General features: G+C 42.4%; 1 protein-coding gene across 1 annotated transcript; it reads left to right on the forward strand.

Moving 5' to 3' along the window:
- The first annotated feature begins 2,315 nt into the window (after positions 1-2,315).
- On the forward strand, positions 2,316-9,891 carry GATD1 (glutamine amidotransferase class 1 domain containing 1). Its single transcript, XM_027458396.3, has 8 exons — positions 2,316-2,471; positions 2,818-2,894; positions 3,298-3,403; positions 3,875-3,982; positions 4,395-4,489; positions 6,726-6,819; positions 8,662-8,773; positions 9,198-9,891. The coding sequence occupies exons 1-8, from the start codon at positions 2,375-2,377 to the stop codon at positions 9,199-9,201; spliced, it is 693 nt and encodes a 230-aa protein (XP_027314197.1). The 5' UTR covers positions 2,316-2,374; the 3' UTR covers positions 9,202-9,891.
- The last annotated feature ends 4,523 nt before the right edge of the window (positions 9,892-14,414 follow it).

A 14,414-nucleotide genomic window follows, 5' to 3' on the forward strand; every position in this document is an offset into this window, starting at 1 on the left:
TCATTGTAAATCCCTTGGGGCCAGGAGAAAAGGGCAGCCTTTAGTTGCCAAAGCTTTAATTGCCTGTGATTCTTGCTGCAGAAACACAGCTCAGGGCTCAGGTTTTTAGCCTGTCTTAATATTCAAAAAAGCAGAAGCATAAATAAACTCTTGTCTGAGTCCAAGTCCTGACTCTGAGGACCTGCGACAGGTGGATTCCTGGCCCTCCAGCTAGGATGTGTAAAGCATCACATATATTGGGACAGTGAGGAAGCGCAGAGCCGTCTGGGCAGGGGTGGAAACCTGCCCTGCCCTACACGTACTGCGTGAGAGCATCACTGCAACATCATTGGCAAATGCACAGCGAGCGCAAGCGTTTTCCAGAAATGTTCTTGCTCAGTCCTGAGTGTCCCAGCGGGTGGGCACGGCTGTGATGTAGCTTATTTGCAGATGCCCTATGGAATGCAAGGTACGTCTGCACACAGACACGTCTTAGATATTCCCCATCCATCCTTCCTCACTGTCCTCCACCTTTTTCCCTGCACATGTTAACAGAAATTTAAAAAGTATGAAAAGCAGAGGCAATGTTTACAGTTATCTTAAGCTATACACTGCTTTTCCCCACTCCTTTCAATTCTAGCCCTCATTTAGCCAAACAAAACGGTGTGATTCCAAATCACTGCACTCTAAACAAGAAACACTGTGGTTATGTTTTACCAGACCAGGTTCAAAGAGGAAGCACTCAGCTAACTTAACATAACTGAAACATCCAGGCTCTACCAAACTGAACAGTCTGCATGAGGTAGCAAATAATTTTTATTGTCCTTGTTATCCTACTGCAGTGCTAGTTACTACTCATGCTTGTTACCCTCCCAAAATAAGCAGACAGAGAGACTGCAAAGCTCATCCAGTGCTTGCTGGAAGAGAAATCAACAGAAGAGCATTTACAAAAACTACCAGCACGTGCTCTGATAAAGCTGAGATTATGGCACCTACAGAGCAGTGACCAAGAATTAAGACGTCACTACATAGTCTAATTTCCTAGGAACTGGGGCTCTCTCACATGCATTTTTTTCTTTATGTCTTCACTTTCAATCATTGTCAAGTCCTCTAATGCTTTGTATTTTGGACAGTCTGGGGAGGATGCTAAGAGCTGATGGAGTAGGATTTGAGACAGCAGTTGCTTACTGCTCATGGATTTAAAAAATAAAATAAAATGGACTCACAAGTAAGGAATAAGGAGCATAAATCCAGTGCTCAGTGCCATAAAGGCTAAAGCTGCTGGAGTGTCACCAAGCTCCCCCCACAAGGTGGCTAAGCTGAATAGTGCAAGGTACCTTTGAGTTTTGCTTGGTTTTAATCTGGTTCTGGTAGTTAAGCTGGAGTAATGAGAGAAGAGCATCCAGGTGTCTCTGCAATTAACCAGTCTGCGGTTTCAGAACGCACTTCTGGAGAGGAAAGGAGACTGACGGGCGGGTGATTGAACAGACAGACAAGCAGACAGTATGATGGCATGATCTTTATTTCCTTTAAGAAATCTGGCTGGATATCAGGTCTCGTCAAATAAATAAACAAACAAATAATGGCAGAATTGTACTGTCTTCATTTTATACCCATCATTTTGTAATGGCATTGTTTCTTTATAATGCTCTAGCAAACATCAAGACGTAAACCTAATAAATTACCACAAGGATGAAAAATGCAGAAACTAAACAAGGCTGGCAAAAAAAATCACAATTCTTCCAGTGACACATAGAGCCAAAAGCAATGGCATCTGCAATAAATGCGTGTTTTTCTTGAGGAATAATATTAGTCATTAAAAATCGAGAGTAAATACAATTAAGATGATCTGAAAGAGAGATGAAGGATGGGAAGGACACTCTCAGGAAGGTTTGGGTGGCTTTATTTAGTTCTTTCTTATCTCCTGCATCAGAAACCTGTGTTCATGGGGCTTCATGGGGAGGCTTTCGGTACTCAGCTGGCTGAGGAGGGATTTCAGAAGTTGGAGCAGGATCGGAAACCCAACATCTCATCAGGGCATCGAACACTTGCTGACATTGCGACGCTCACATCTGCTTTTCCATTTCCAACACGCTGACACTGCCTTCCCCTTCACAGCCTGGGGTGGCCAACACATGCCTCCAGTCAGTATCAATGTGGGGTGGGAGGGTATGAAACTAATGAAACTAGCACAGAATATCCACACAAAACCCGATGAGGGGAAGCACTGAAGCCAACAGGGCGCTGACTACGAGGGGAAACACAGGGAGCGGCCACCACAGGGTGCGGGGGCGGCGGGCGGGAGGTTTAAAAGGCGGCGCGGGCCGCTCATGGCCGCTCCCCTCACGGTCGCTCCCCCCCTTCGGCTCCCTCTGCGCATGCGTGGCTGGGCCGCATGAGGAGACGGCCGCCGCCCCCGCCGCCCGGCTCCGCCATGTCGGAGCGGCTCGGCAAGCCCACCTGCCTCATCGTCGCCAGCGCCGCTGCCGCCGGTGAGAGGCCGCCGGGTCCCTTCCTCCTCTTCGTCCGGGGGCTGCGCACCCCCTGTCCCCTTCCTGGGCTTCCCAGGCACGCCTGAGGGAAACGAGCGCCTTCCCTTCTGCCCTCCTTCCCCTCCGTGTTGCGCCCCCAGTCCGCAGGGATGCGGTGCTCGCAGCCTTGTTTCTCCCCCAAGGAGGCTGTGGTTTCCTCTTAAAATACCTCTCTGAGATCCTTCAGAGCTTGTAGGATGAGCAGGGAAGCCCGAGTCTTTGCGCCTCGCTAGGTGAAGCGTGCTGGTGTCGGGGATGCTAAAACACCGCTGTGCTTTCCTCACACCGCCGGGCTCCTCTCTTCCAGGTGTGTCAGCCCAGTCCTTCCTTCACTGCTTCACGCTCACCAGCTCTGCTTTCAACCTGCAAGTCGCCACCCCTGGGGTAAGTAAAAACGAGTAAGTAAAAATCACAAAGACTTTTGTGATTTCAGCCTGGAACCAATTGATATCTCCATTGATAAGGGAGAAGTACGCTAATTTCTTTTCTTTGAGATGCTTTATTTGCTTACAGATTAAGACACACTTCTTTTTACTGCTGATTTCTTCATATTGATCCTGAATATGAGCATGCCATAGTATGGTTCCAAACTTCTCTGTCCAGTATCCTGGACACTCTTAACAACGAGCATCCAGACAAGTATTTGAGAATCACTTCAATGGAAAAACTTGGAAACTTAAGGTTTTTGAGAGCTAAAGTCTCTCAAAATCCTATGTTTATCTGTCAGGAAACATAGCAGAAGTCTGCAGTGATACTAACCACAGTCTTTGAACCATGTTTCCACTAGGGGAAGTCAGTTGATTTTGTGGATGTGAATGAGAGCAATATGCGCTGGATACAGGACTTCCGCATGAAATCGTATGCAAACCCTGCCAAGTTGGAGTCAATTGATGGTAAAGTCTTCACTGTTGGCTACTGTGTCATTTCTATTTATGAGGGAAATATGCTTCTTTGCGTTAGGTCTTTAGAGGATACAGAAAAGGCATAAAAACTTGTGTATTAAGAGGAAGCTGTGGAAAGTAGTTTATTCTTACTTATCCTGCATTGGTAATTCCCTCTTACTATTCTATAGTATCATACATATTAGTAATTCTTGAAATAAACATTTTCCTAAAGTAGAAGCTAGCAGACAGTGCTTTTAAGCTTTGTGTAGGTAAGAATGTCTCATTAAAAAATTGTGTTCTATGTTTTAAGAACCACCTCTTTTTCTCTGTTCCACATAGATCTTGTAGTTTGCTTAGTTCTTCCAGTTTGTGAAGTTTCTGAGTGACTCAGGACATCATCACATAAGTTTGTTAAATCTGAAATGGATTTATGGTCAGTTCTTTTATTTGTATTAGTCAGTTTCTGTTCCTTCTTATTAGGTGCTAGATACCACGCGTTGCTGATTCCAAACTGTCCAGGGGCTGTGACTGACCTTGCAAACAGTGGGTACCTGGCTAAGATATTGCAGCATTTCAGCACTGAGAATAGTAAGTGAACATCATTAGATATCTTATTAAATCAAGTAATCCATACTACCTTGCTATTGTTGCAAGACTGTTACCTTCCAGTGACTTGTTCTGGGAAGTTCTTTACATTGTAGTTGTAGAGTGTTGCAGCATACAGAACTGGAAGAGCTATTTTAGAAAAATGTATCTTCTCTTAAAAAGCACTATCTTTGTGCAAATCATAAAAATAATAACAGTAGCTTTGGAATGTGTTTGTAAGAAGAAAGTTCTCTCCTCAGTGATGGAGAAATTGCTCTCTGTCAGTAGGGCTCAAGGTTTAGAGTAAGATTTGGGATGTACCAGAATAGTCATTAAGGCCCCAATAGATCAAAGCTTTTGGCTATTTGCTGATGAGCACAACTTCTCAAATATGCTTTGATTTTTTTTTCTCTAGAGCCTATCTGTGCGGTTGGACACGGTGTTGCAGCACTGTGTTGTGCCACCAATGAGGATAAATCCTGGGTGTTTCAGGGATACAGTCTGACAGGGGTAGGTTGAGCTTTCATCTGACTTCTTCTGTGTGGGGTCTTTTTCTGTTATGAGGCTCTCTACCTGTCCAGGGGTCTGTGACTTCAGGTGATGGTGCCAGTGTTTCTGGTCTTATCCTAGAACTTCCTACACACATAAGTTACCAGCCTGGTATGCTTAGTTTATGTTCAAGGTTTGGAGAATTGCCATTAGCCCAATACCACGCATGAAGGGATTGTCTCACTTCAGCTCTCACATGGAGAGTGTTTTCCTTCCCACTATTTCATAAACTTTAGACTGAGTCTATGCTGGAAATGACTGCTGCAGCTCTTTGGATTAATAGCTGAGAGCTCTTAATTATTTTTTCTGTTGCACGAATGCTGGAGGTAGACTTTATTTCTTAAGGTGCTTGTTTTTGTTTTTTTTAATGGGTAGAGAAAGTTTCAGGGGTTGAGGAGAAAGGTGTTTAACTGTTTTTGAGTTAAAAGCTAGTTTGTACAAAGTATGCAGACACTGATGTTTTATGTACTGTGCTACTGCACTGCCTTTTTTCTGACCTTACAGACTACTTAAAGGGCAGTTAAACCTGTACACCAAGGTAATATAGCATTACTTCTAGAGTTGAAAATTTACACCCAAATAAATTAAGTTTATGAGACTCAAAAGCTATCATAGTGTCCTGATGTGCTTGTATTTGGTATTACAGTCTATGATAAAGCCTCTTAAATAAGAAGCATGATGTGGGCTAGCTATAGTTGGACTGGAAACTGTAAAATTCAACTTTTTTCTTTGTGTATAAAATGTCAACTAAATACTCTTATTTTCTTTTCATTTAAGCTGTTCTCATACTCAGCTCCCAGTGGAGTAATGTTATTTGGACTCCATGAGTGACACTCTAAATGTTCCAAATGTACATTTCAGTGTTGAACACCTAAGCAGGTCTCCTGCTTATATGAAGTTAATTGCATGCATGCTGTTCAGTGCCCAGGCCTGCACCCTCTACCTAGTTAAATATCTGATCTATACCACACTCACCTCAGTGCAGATACATGATGTTCTTTTATCCTGTCTTGAATGGTTTATCCACAGAGTAGTTTCCTGAAAAACAATTGTACTAGAAATATTGGCTAGTGGTGTTGCGGAGTTGCTACATGCATGGCTTCAAGGTAAATGATCAGTGCTGCGAGATTAGGCTTTAGTTGAGAGTAAACAAATCTTGGTTTTGAGGGCTGAATGTTTGAATATCAGCACCTTTAGACCTTGATGACCTGAAGATCAAGCTGTCTGCTACTGGGAAAGAAGGTTCGCTAACACTTACACCAAGATCTTGACTTGTTTCTGGTGTCACTGCGTGATAATGCAGGAGTTCTCAGTATTTTTCCTTGACTTTGTTGGATGCTTTCTCTTTACTAATACCTCAAAGTGCATTAAATATGGAACAGGGATATATTTTTGTTTCTGCTTTAAAGCAGTTGGAATGGTTAAGTAAGCAAACTTGGTGCTGAGAATATTGAGCTGCCTTAGCTTCTTACTGGGGACACTAATCTTGAGGTAAAAATTTAATGCTTCCTGATATAAAGATCAAGTGTACTCCAGCAGACTTGCTGTGGGATGAAACACTTTGCTGCAGAGCTGTAATGCATCAAGATCTTTTTTTTTAATTAGGCTGTGATTCTGTCTGTTATGTGGATGCAAGATGTTTTCTTTTCCTATAGTGGTAATAACATTAAATTCAATAATTCAATTCCTATGGCGACCAGTAGATTATATCACTTTATAATTTCTTGCTCAGAATATTTTAAAGCAACTCAAACTAGTAGTTTGGAAATTGAATCAAGCGGAATTCTAAAAAATGCAATTGCAAAGTATGATGCTGTGTTAATTCTTGGAAAGCTTCACAACTGAGGGGAGAGAGAATCATGGATGTGACATCTTAGAGATGTTGCTTAGCTATTCTAGTTAAATAAGAAGTGTTTAAATATCAAATGCATACAGTACAGATCTTTGGCTTGAATTCAGGAACACTTCAGCTGATCTGCAAAAAGAGTTGTCACTTTTTTTCTCACATGGGAACTTTCAGTGTGCTCCTTATAGAAAATCTGTAGAAGCTGTCTGTGGTCACTTAGTTTCCTGCTTTGCTTATGTTGCATTTTCTATGTACAGCTGGGAGGATGGTAGTGGAAACAGGAAACAATGACAGTTTTGCCTGGCTTATTTTTTATAAAAGCAAGAATTATTTCTTTTTGATCTTTTTCAGCCCTCTGTGTATGAGCTAATAAGGCAGCCTAACTTTGCCAGTTTATCCATTATTGTGGAAGACTTCGTGAAAGATTCTGGAGCTACATTTAGTGGTACGTCACTCCCATTGTCCAGCATTTCATTTCATGGCCAAGTGTTGGAAATTAATGTCTGTATACCTATTTTATGCATGTGAACAGGACTTCGTGGTATCTAATCTTGCATTCTCATTTCACAGATATAACTGAATACCCTAGCAGGTTTGAAAAGATAAGAATAAGTGCCATGAAATACTGCATGTGGATAAGTAGGGCAGTACAGTAGAGCACATTGTCTATGTGGCTGTCCATACATACTTTTTTTAACCTATGGTAAGCGTGAGGTAACTTATCCTGCTGTGAAGACAGAATACATACTGCAGGGGAGAGTGTCTGCAGGAGAGTTTCCACTGATCTGCTGCTACACGGCCCATACCTGCAGGGAGATGTCTGTATGGAAGCAGTGTGCTGCAGCTGCTTCCTGGCTACACAGCAGGGAGTATGTGCTGTGGTGGGAGAGGTTAAGTCATAGGGTCTGGGTCTTTTAAGCAAATTTGGCTTATTATTGAAAGCCAGAGGCAGTACACTGAATACTTCTGGTTATTCTGATCAGTTGTTCTCTAGCTTTGAATAAAATACTTGATGGTGAAACTAGTTTTGTAGCTTTTTTTCATTACTAGTCATTTTATTATTAGTAAAAATGTAGAAGTTTGCCTTTCAAACTGCAAAACCTGAAGTTCTGTACTGTGTGAGAGAAAATATCCATTTCAACATGTCACTTTCTCTAGAGTATTTCTGGATGTGCAGGAAAACATGTAATTTCCCTTTATAAGCTCCTTTCTTTCAGTACTGAAGAGCTACAGGGAGAAATAAAGACCAGAACCATTTACAGCATTTACAACCATTGTTTGTTTTTCAGCTGTTTAGTCTCCTATTTTGCTATTTTTTTGAATCTGCACTTAATGAGATGCATGTGGTATTTAAGTCAGCCTTTATTTAACAGAATAATGCCAGCCATTGAACTGATACAACTTGAGGTGGCGAGATTAGATATTACATATGTGGCGTAGGTTGGAAATAGAACCAGGAACCTAATGCCACGCATCTATTTTTCCACTGACAAAAAAAGAAATGCCACACTTATCAAATTGTTGTATACTCTTTGCTTAATCCCCTTCTGTCCATGCCATCAATAGCCATCAGACTATTTGTGTGCTTAAATGGCATCTTCATGCTTTTTGAATGAGCTGCTGCTATGTCTTTCTGCATAATTGGTTCAGTACTGACAATTTATAAGTTGGTGTTTCAGTGGTGTATGTTATGTCGTGTGTTTGGCTGAAGAAGTGTTGACAAATTAAGCAAAAGAAGGAGAAGCATGAGTGGTTTGAAAGCAGTTTGCTGCACTTAGGTCAGTAAGAGGCTGGAAGAGGTGGAGGAGAAGGTAAATTGGCTATTACTGACAAAATAAGGGTTCTGTCTGGAATGAAGTAACATAAAAGTACTGCTTGGAGTACTGAACAATTAACACACCAGAATTATAATTGACCATAAAATAAGTGTGTTCCTGAAGGTTTTCTGTAACATCATAATCACAGCTTTGTCTTGCATAAGAAGAGTTTATACAAGGCAATTAGAACTTAGAAAGTTTTCTCTAAGGCTTGTGTTAGGAAAATCTCTTGATATATGCAGTTTACCTATCCGGTGTTAATTGAATTAAGGGACCAGTGTTGCTTACCACTAGCAAGTCCTCCAATTCAGGACTAGGGACTTGAGGTTGTCCCTGTCTGGGGTTATAGTTCATCATGTCCATCACCCAGGAAATTCTGGTTTTGTGCATTAGAGTTTTGAGATGAAATGCTGGAACTGAAGTAGTGTCCACTAACATCATACTTGTTGTTTTTCTCCTCTTGTATGTAGCCAGCAAGCCAGATGCTGTACACGTTGTGCTGGATAGGCACCTCGTGACAGGACAGAATGAGAATTCTACTCTTCCAGCGGTCCAGAATCTTCTTATGCTCTGCAATGTCAGGTAAGGCCATATGGGAAATGAGAACAAGACCAGGTAGTGTCAAAGTATCCTTTGCTTCCAGGAGTCTTGTCCCCCAGACAATTTTTTTATCTAGCTGCTGAAGTGTGTTGTCTTTGCTTTATCTATTCAGTCTGAGTCTTTTGGAAAAAAGCATTTGTGAGTACTTAAAGTTTAAAATAGGGTAGGAAGTACACAGCTATCTATTGAAGCTGGTGGCATAAAACAGTAGGCTTCGTTAAATATATCTGTTATGAGAAACATCTATTTTTTATGCATTGGCAAGTTAGCATTTGGTCAACTGTATTCTAGGATTCTGGGAATGAACAGATTTCTATTCTTTGGTAATAGCTTCGCTGTCTGTCTTTTTCATCTTGTCAGTTAGAAGAACACATGTAAATAACCACAAAAATCTTCTTTCATTCAGGTGAATGGGTGCTAGAAGCTGCCCCTTCCTGGCTGTGGACTAACAAGTCATGTCATGTTTGGATGTTTCATTCAGCAAGAAATGAAAGAGCAGGTCTCTTTGCAAACAGAATGGATGAAGATCCAGCAGGCTAAGGATTTCCTTGTCTGTTAACTGGATAAAACATATTTTTAAATGTCTATCCTGGACTATGAAGTGACTGACATTGAAGTGGCAATGTCAGGTTTTGCACACACTGAATGGATGAAGGTTGTGAATAAGAAAACTTGGAAGTGCATCACACCTCAGAAGCAATTATGAAACCACCTTGCATTTGTTACTACATTTTTTTTAATTGCTTCTCTGTAGGCCATTAACTTAGAGTTGTGGGAAACTATCTCTTAAAGATTCATGACCATGAGTATGATTTGATGAAGCTGAAGACCTTGCTTGAGGCTGACATTGTACTGACCATTAGTAATTCTACCCCAAAGAGCACTTGGACATTAGGGAATCATCTGGCATTTGTGGTTTAAATATAAAAGTCTACATCTAGTGCTTCAGTGAAATGCAATTTCATGTGTTCTTACCTTTCTGCTGGTAGGTCACAAAGTTACTGTCTGAACTTTAAATGTCTGTGATGTTCATGTATCCTTAGAATGGAATGGAAAATGTATAGCTAAACAATAAAGCAGAGTCATTTGTTTTGAAGACATTTTTTCTGTAGTGCTACTGTTGGCATAATGTGTCCTTGTTTTTTTTGCCTTGTATGTTCACATTAATGGATTTGTTTAAAATGTCAGCTCAGCTGATTTTTTAAATGGTCTTCTGTTAGCCGTTCTGCTTTGTGGTGTGTTATGTTGTTTGTTCTTTTCAATGGTTGAAATATTTCTCTCTAGCAAGTACACTGCGGTTGTTGCTGGAACTTTATGGACAAAGAAAAAAGTTTAGTAGATAACATGGATCACATCTTCTGAGCAGAATAGATCAAATCTGGCTTGCTTTCTGAGCAGCAGGTGCAAATTGAAGTTGAGCGTGGAAAGGAATATTCATAACAAGAATATTTGTAGATCTGGTAGCTTAAATCTTTGTTTCTGACAAGCCTTCTTAGGGATTTAATCTGTCACCATCAGGACAAAATTTCCATCTGGATTTCTAGGGGGCTGTCTGGTGAAACGGTATGGAAAACTTCTTGGTATGTATTGCAGAAGTATTTGGAGTTATGGTAACTTTGTGTTGAACACTGCAAAGCTACAGCAAGGACACTGTCCCCAGGAATTTTATTTAAGTAAAGGTGAAGCTCCCCACCATAGACTCCACTGATTGCCTGAGCTTCTGTGTAGGGAACTTAAGAGGGGCTGGAGTCAGGTTTTCAGGATGGATCTTAGAGGAGATAGGTGCACTTTTTGTGGCTCGTAAGATGAGAGCTTTCCCACTCTGGATCTAGGCCCTGACTGCATCTGTAAAGTAAAATCTTTCCAGAAGAATTTGAGATGTCTGTAGTACCTCTCAGACTGCTTCCATGCAACTTTGCCAAAATCATTAGACCTTTCAATGCTTGCCCGTTAAAATTGAACGAATACTGGTGACTACTGTGTCCTGCTTTCTTAAGAAAATTTCTGCCCAGTCTCTTCAAGAAGCTACCAGGTGAAGAAGTGTTCAGACCGCTGCAGGCTCTGATCAATTCCATTGTATGTTTTTTCCTAGCAGCCAGGACCTGTTGAAACTGCCTTGTTTGTGCCACTATCAGGAACTACAGTAAAGTACAAAGTACATTGCCTTTAGATTTTTGCAATGCTTCCTTCTTGCACTGTGAGAACATACAGAAGAGTTAAGTGTCCATTTTCACTCTTTCACATGGGCATCTCCTCAATCTAAATGGTCCCTAGTGTTGAAGCTGCTTCTGAAAAAGAGGAAGAATTGCATGACCCAATGCAATCCAGCAGAAAGTGGTTGGAGAGGGGATATGAGCAAGTATATGAAGCAAAATTTCTTCACCATGGGGGTGTTCAAACACTGGAACAGGCTTCCTAGAGAGGGGTAATTCCTGTCACTGTTCAAGAGGCTTTTGGATGATGCCCTCAATAACATGCTTTAACTTTTGGTTAGCCCTAAAAGAGGTCAGGTGGTTGGCATGGATGACCTTTGTAGGTGCCTTCCAACTGAGGTGGTATTTTTTTTTTTCCTAAAGCTGGGGGAAGATAGAATTGAAGTAGAAAATGTATAGCTGTTTAATGTCATGCTAGAGGCATTCAGCAAAGTCTTGTCCTGATATTTTTGGGAGGACTGGGGGCTCGGATTAGTGGATTGAAATGTGAAGGCAGTATCTGTAATTATTGCTTACTATCATTTGACTTCTGTATCATGTGCAGACAACTAATAGCACTCTTCTTCTACCTCAAGAAGATACGTGTATATGGAGAGTTGGTGACCTTTCACAATATGTTTTCATTTAGTTCTTCATTCTGGAAGTCTCCAGTACGTTTCTGTAACATCTGCTTTTTTTGAAGCTACATAAAAGCAGTGGGGTTAAAGTACAGGCCTCAAGCAACAGCGTGTTTGGCTTGGAGGATTGTAGCATACATCTTGCTTCAGATTTATATTAGCTGTGGTCTGCAAATGTAAAATTTTTTTTATTTTTTTATTTTTGGAGAAGAGAGCAGCTTTCCTGTCTAGTCTGTTGTATCCATAGGTCTGAAAGGTCTCCCAAGATCAAAGTAAGTGCTTGCCTCAGGCAGCAGATGTGGGGAGATGAAAATGGGAACAAGGAAGGTACCTCAATGGTGGAGGAGAGACAGAAGCTGTACAACTTTTCTTTGGAGTCTTTCAAAATGACTTCTTTGTCTGCCTTGAAATTCAAAGAACCGAGAAGGGACAGCTGACAAGCTGCAGTCTCTGGCTGGAGTGAAGCCTGCAGTTAGTCCCCCTGTCTTGTGTTTGCATAGATCTGGGCAACAACTAACAGCACAAATTGAGGACTGCATCTGGTGTGCAAAGATAAGGTTTCTGGAGAGGTGCTTAGCTCTGGCTTTGTGCTGCCCAGTGAAGGCAATGATCACTTGCTGCTTCTGAAGAACAAGCAGGAAGCTTGGTCAAACTGATGCTTTCAAGTCTTCAAGTGACCCTGCAGTTCGTGGCTCAGAAAGGGGTTATATTAATAACTCTTTTCCCTGAACACTCTTGTGGGTTATTGAAAGGCCAACAGGGTGGTTCATGATGTCTTGGACCCTTATGAGGCAAGGCTGCATCTGACTATGACCTGGAGGTGAGTTGCTCTTCCCCTTTCTGTGTGATGGAGGGAACAGCAGCAGCACCTCAGTGCTCAGTGCTTGGCAGGGCTGTACCACCAAGTGTTTTGGCTGAGATGCTGATCAGCAGCTGGTCATTGGCACTGCATTAACGGAGGGGTCTTCCTGCAGCCACCTCAACCCTCCTGCTGTCTGTTTGCTCAGTTTAAGGCCAAACCTCAAATTGCCAAAGCCTTTATTTGTTAGGCCTACAACAGGGCAGTAATTGCTGCCGTCTTCCCATCTTGCAGGTCACAGGGATTTCTTGAATGCACTAGGTAATGGTTCATTGCAGTGGCTGGTTATTTTATTGGTGAAGATGGGAAAAAAGAATTATCCTGGAGGAAAGCACAGGGGAGGAAGCAGCAGTTTAATAATTCATCCTTGAATGCTGACAGTTCAGATTAGAGGACTATTCTACCTAGGGAGGGAGAAGCTCTTCTTGAACCGTAAATCTCCCCTACCCTCGTGGGCTGATGAGGCATGATCAGTCTCAGGGACAGAGGACCAGACTGAGGCTTTGAAAGTCTTTTACCCAGACTGCTCACTGTTTGTTGCGTGACACCATGGGTAAGTCACCTCAATCCTCTCAAAGAGGGTACGAGCTTCTCAGCAGGCTATTAACTCAGGTGTCTGCGACAGTCTGTGCTGAGAAATAGAGAGCCCAGCCCTATCTGAACTTGTTGTAGCTGGACTTGTAACAGGATTTATGCACCAGTAGCACCTTTTTCTCTACCTGCTGCTGGGGCAGTTAGGATTACTCCTCTGAATATCTCTCTCCTGCACATCCCTCTGCTTGTTCTGGGAACAGCCAGATGCAATTCAGTCCTCGGAGCACAGCAGAGCTGCAGAAGGAGGCACTGAACAAGGTGACAAAAACTTGAGAATAATGTGTTTTACTGAGGGAGGACAGCAGGCAAGCCTGTTGCTCTTGGCCTGTACTAGCTAGACAAAATACAAATAGAAATGGGGTGTCTTGGATCGTGCCTGCCTTTCTGTCTGCTCTGTCGTGGTGATGCAGGTGTTGGTTGGCCTCTCCCTCTGCATCAACACAACTTTATGCTTGCGTTGGGCTGGTTCCTGCACCGTGAAGGTAGACTAATGAAATATTAAATGAAAAATACTGGCCTCCTTTTAGAGAGTCTCTTAAAGGGAGGCTACCTACTTAATGCTTGTGTTGTCTCCTGCTTTAATGTCAAGAGCCAATACAGAGAGTGAGGGGCTGACTAGTCTGTGCCCTGAGACTGACAAATTTTACAGTGGTGTTTCCCCTCTGTAAGAAGGGGGAACAGGGCACTTTCTAACAGTAGATCAGAAATTGAGGATATTCTAGTCCATCTTGATGGCTAAGCCAGTGAAAGGCTGTCTTGGAAAGCTGAAAATAAAGGAACTGCCCTACCGCGTTAGTTGTATGGACCTAGCAGCCCTTTTTCCAACAGCTCTGCTCTTCTGTAATCTCTTGCAACCATGTTTAAAGAATACAGGAGGTACTGAGAGCAATTGGGAGCAGCAGCCTGCCTGGAGGGAGGAAAAGCTTCCCCCCACCCTGCCTTGTGGATGAAATTAGAGACCTGCAAACACATGAGGAAGTTGATAACCTTGCATTTGAGCTCGGTGGTTAGTTGCTGTTTGAACTGTGGAAAGGAAGGGCTGCCTGGGATGTTGCAGCCTCCCACAAGGTGGTGGTGCTGCTCCACACAAGCCTTCACATTCCTCCTCGGCCACCAGCAAGCTCCATCCCCAAACACCAAGTACGAAAATGTTACTTTCCTCTTCTCAGTTCCCAGTCTGTGTACTTGGCCTGGGCAGATGGCACACAGCTGAACAAGAGGCAAAAAGCTGTAACGCTACATGAACATGAAATGCATGTTAATGCTGGATTATACATTAATCTATATGCAGCAAGCTGTACCTGTGGCTCCCCAGTAAGCTATAACCAGAGGGTCTGCTG

This window comes from Anas platyrhynchos, chromosome 5 (genome assembly GCF_047663525.1).
Source record: "Anas platyrhynchos isolate ZD024472 breed Pekin duck chromosome 5, IASCAAS_PekinDuck_T2T, whole genome shotgun sequence".
Taxonomy (NCBI): Eukaryota; Metazoa; Chordata; class Aves; order Anseriformes; family Anatidae; genus Anas; species Anas platyrhynchos.

Coding starts and splice junctions, on each gene's coding strand:
- GATD1 (XM_027458396.3), top strand. CDS start 2,375: ATGAGGAGACGGCCGCCGCCCCCGCCGCCCGGCTCCGCCATGTCGGAG. Junction 3,983..4,394: donor GCATTTCAGCACTGAGAATA/GTAAGTGAACAT, acceptor TTTTTTCTCTAG/AGCCTATCTGTGCGGTTGGA. Junction 4,490..6,725: donor AGGGATACAGTCTGACAGGG/GTAGGTTGAGCT, acceptor GATCTTTTTCAG/CCCTCTGTGTATGAGCTAAT.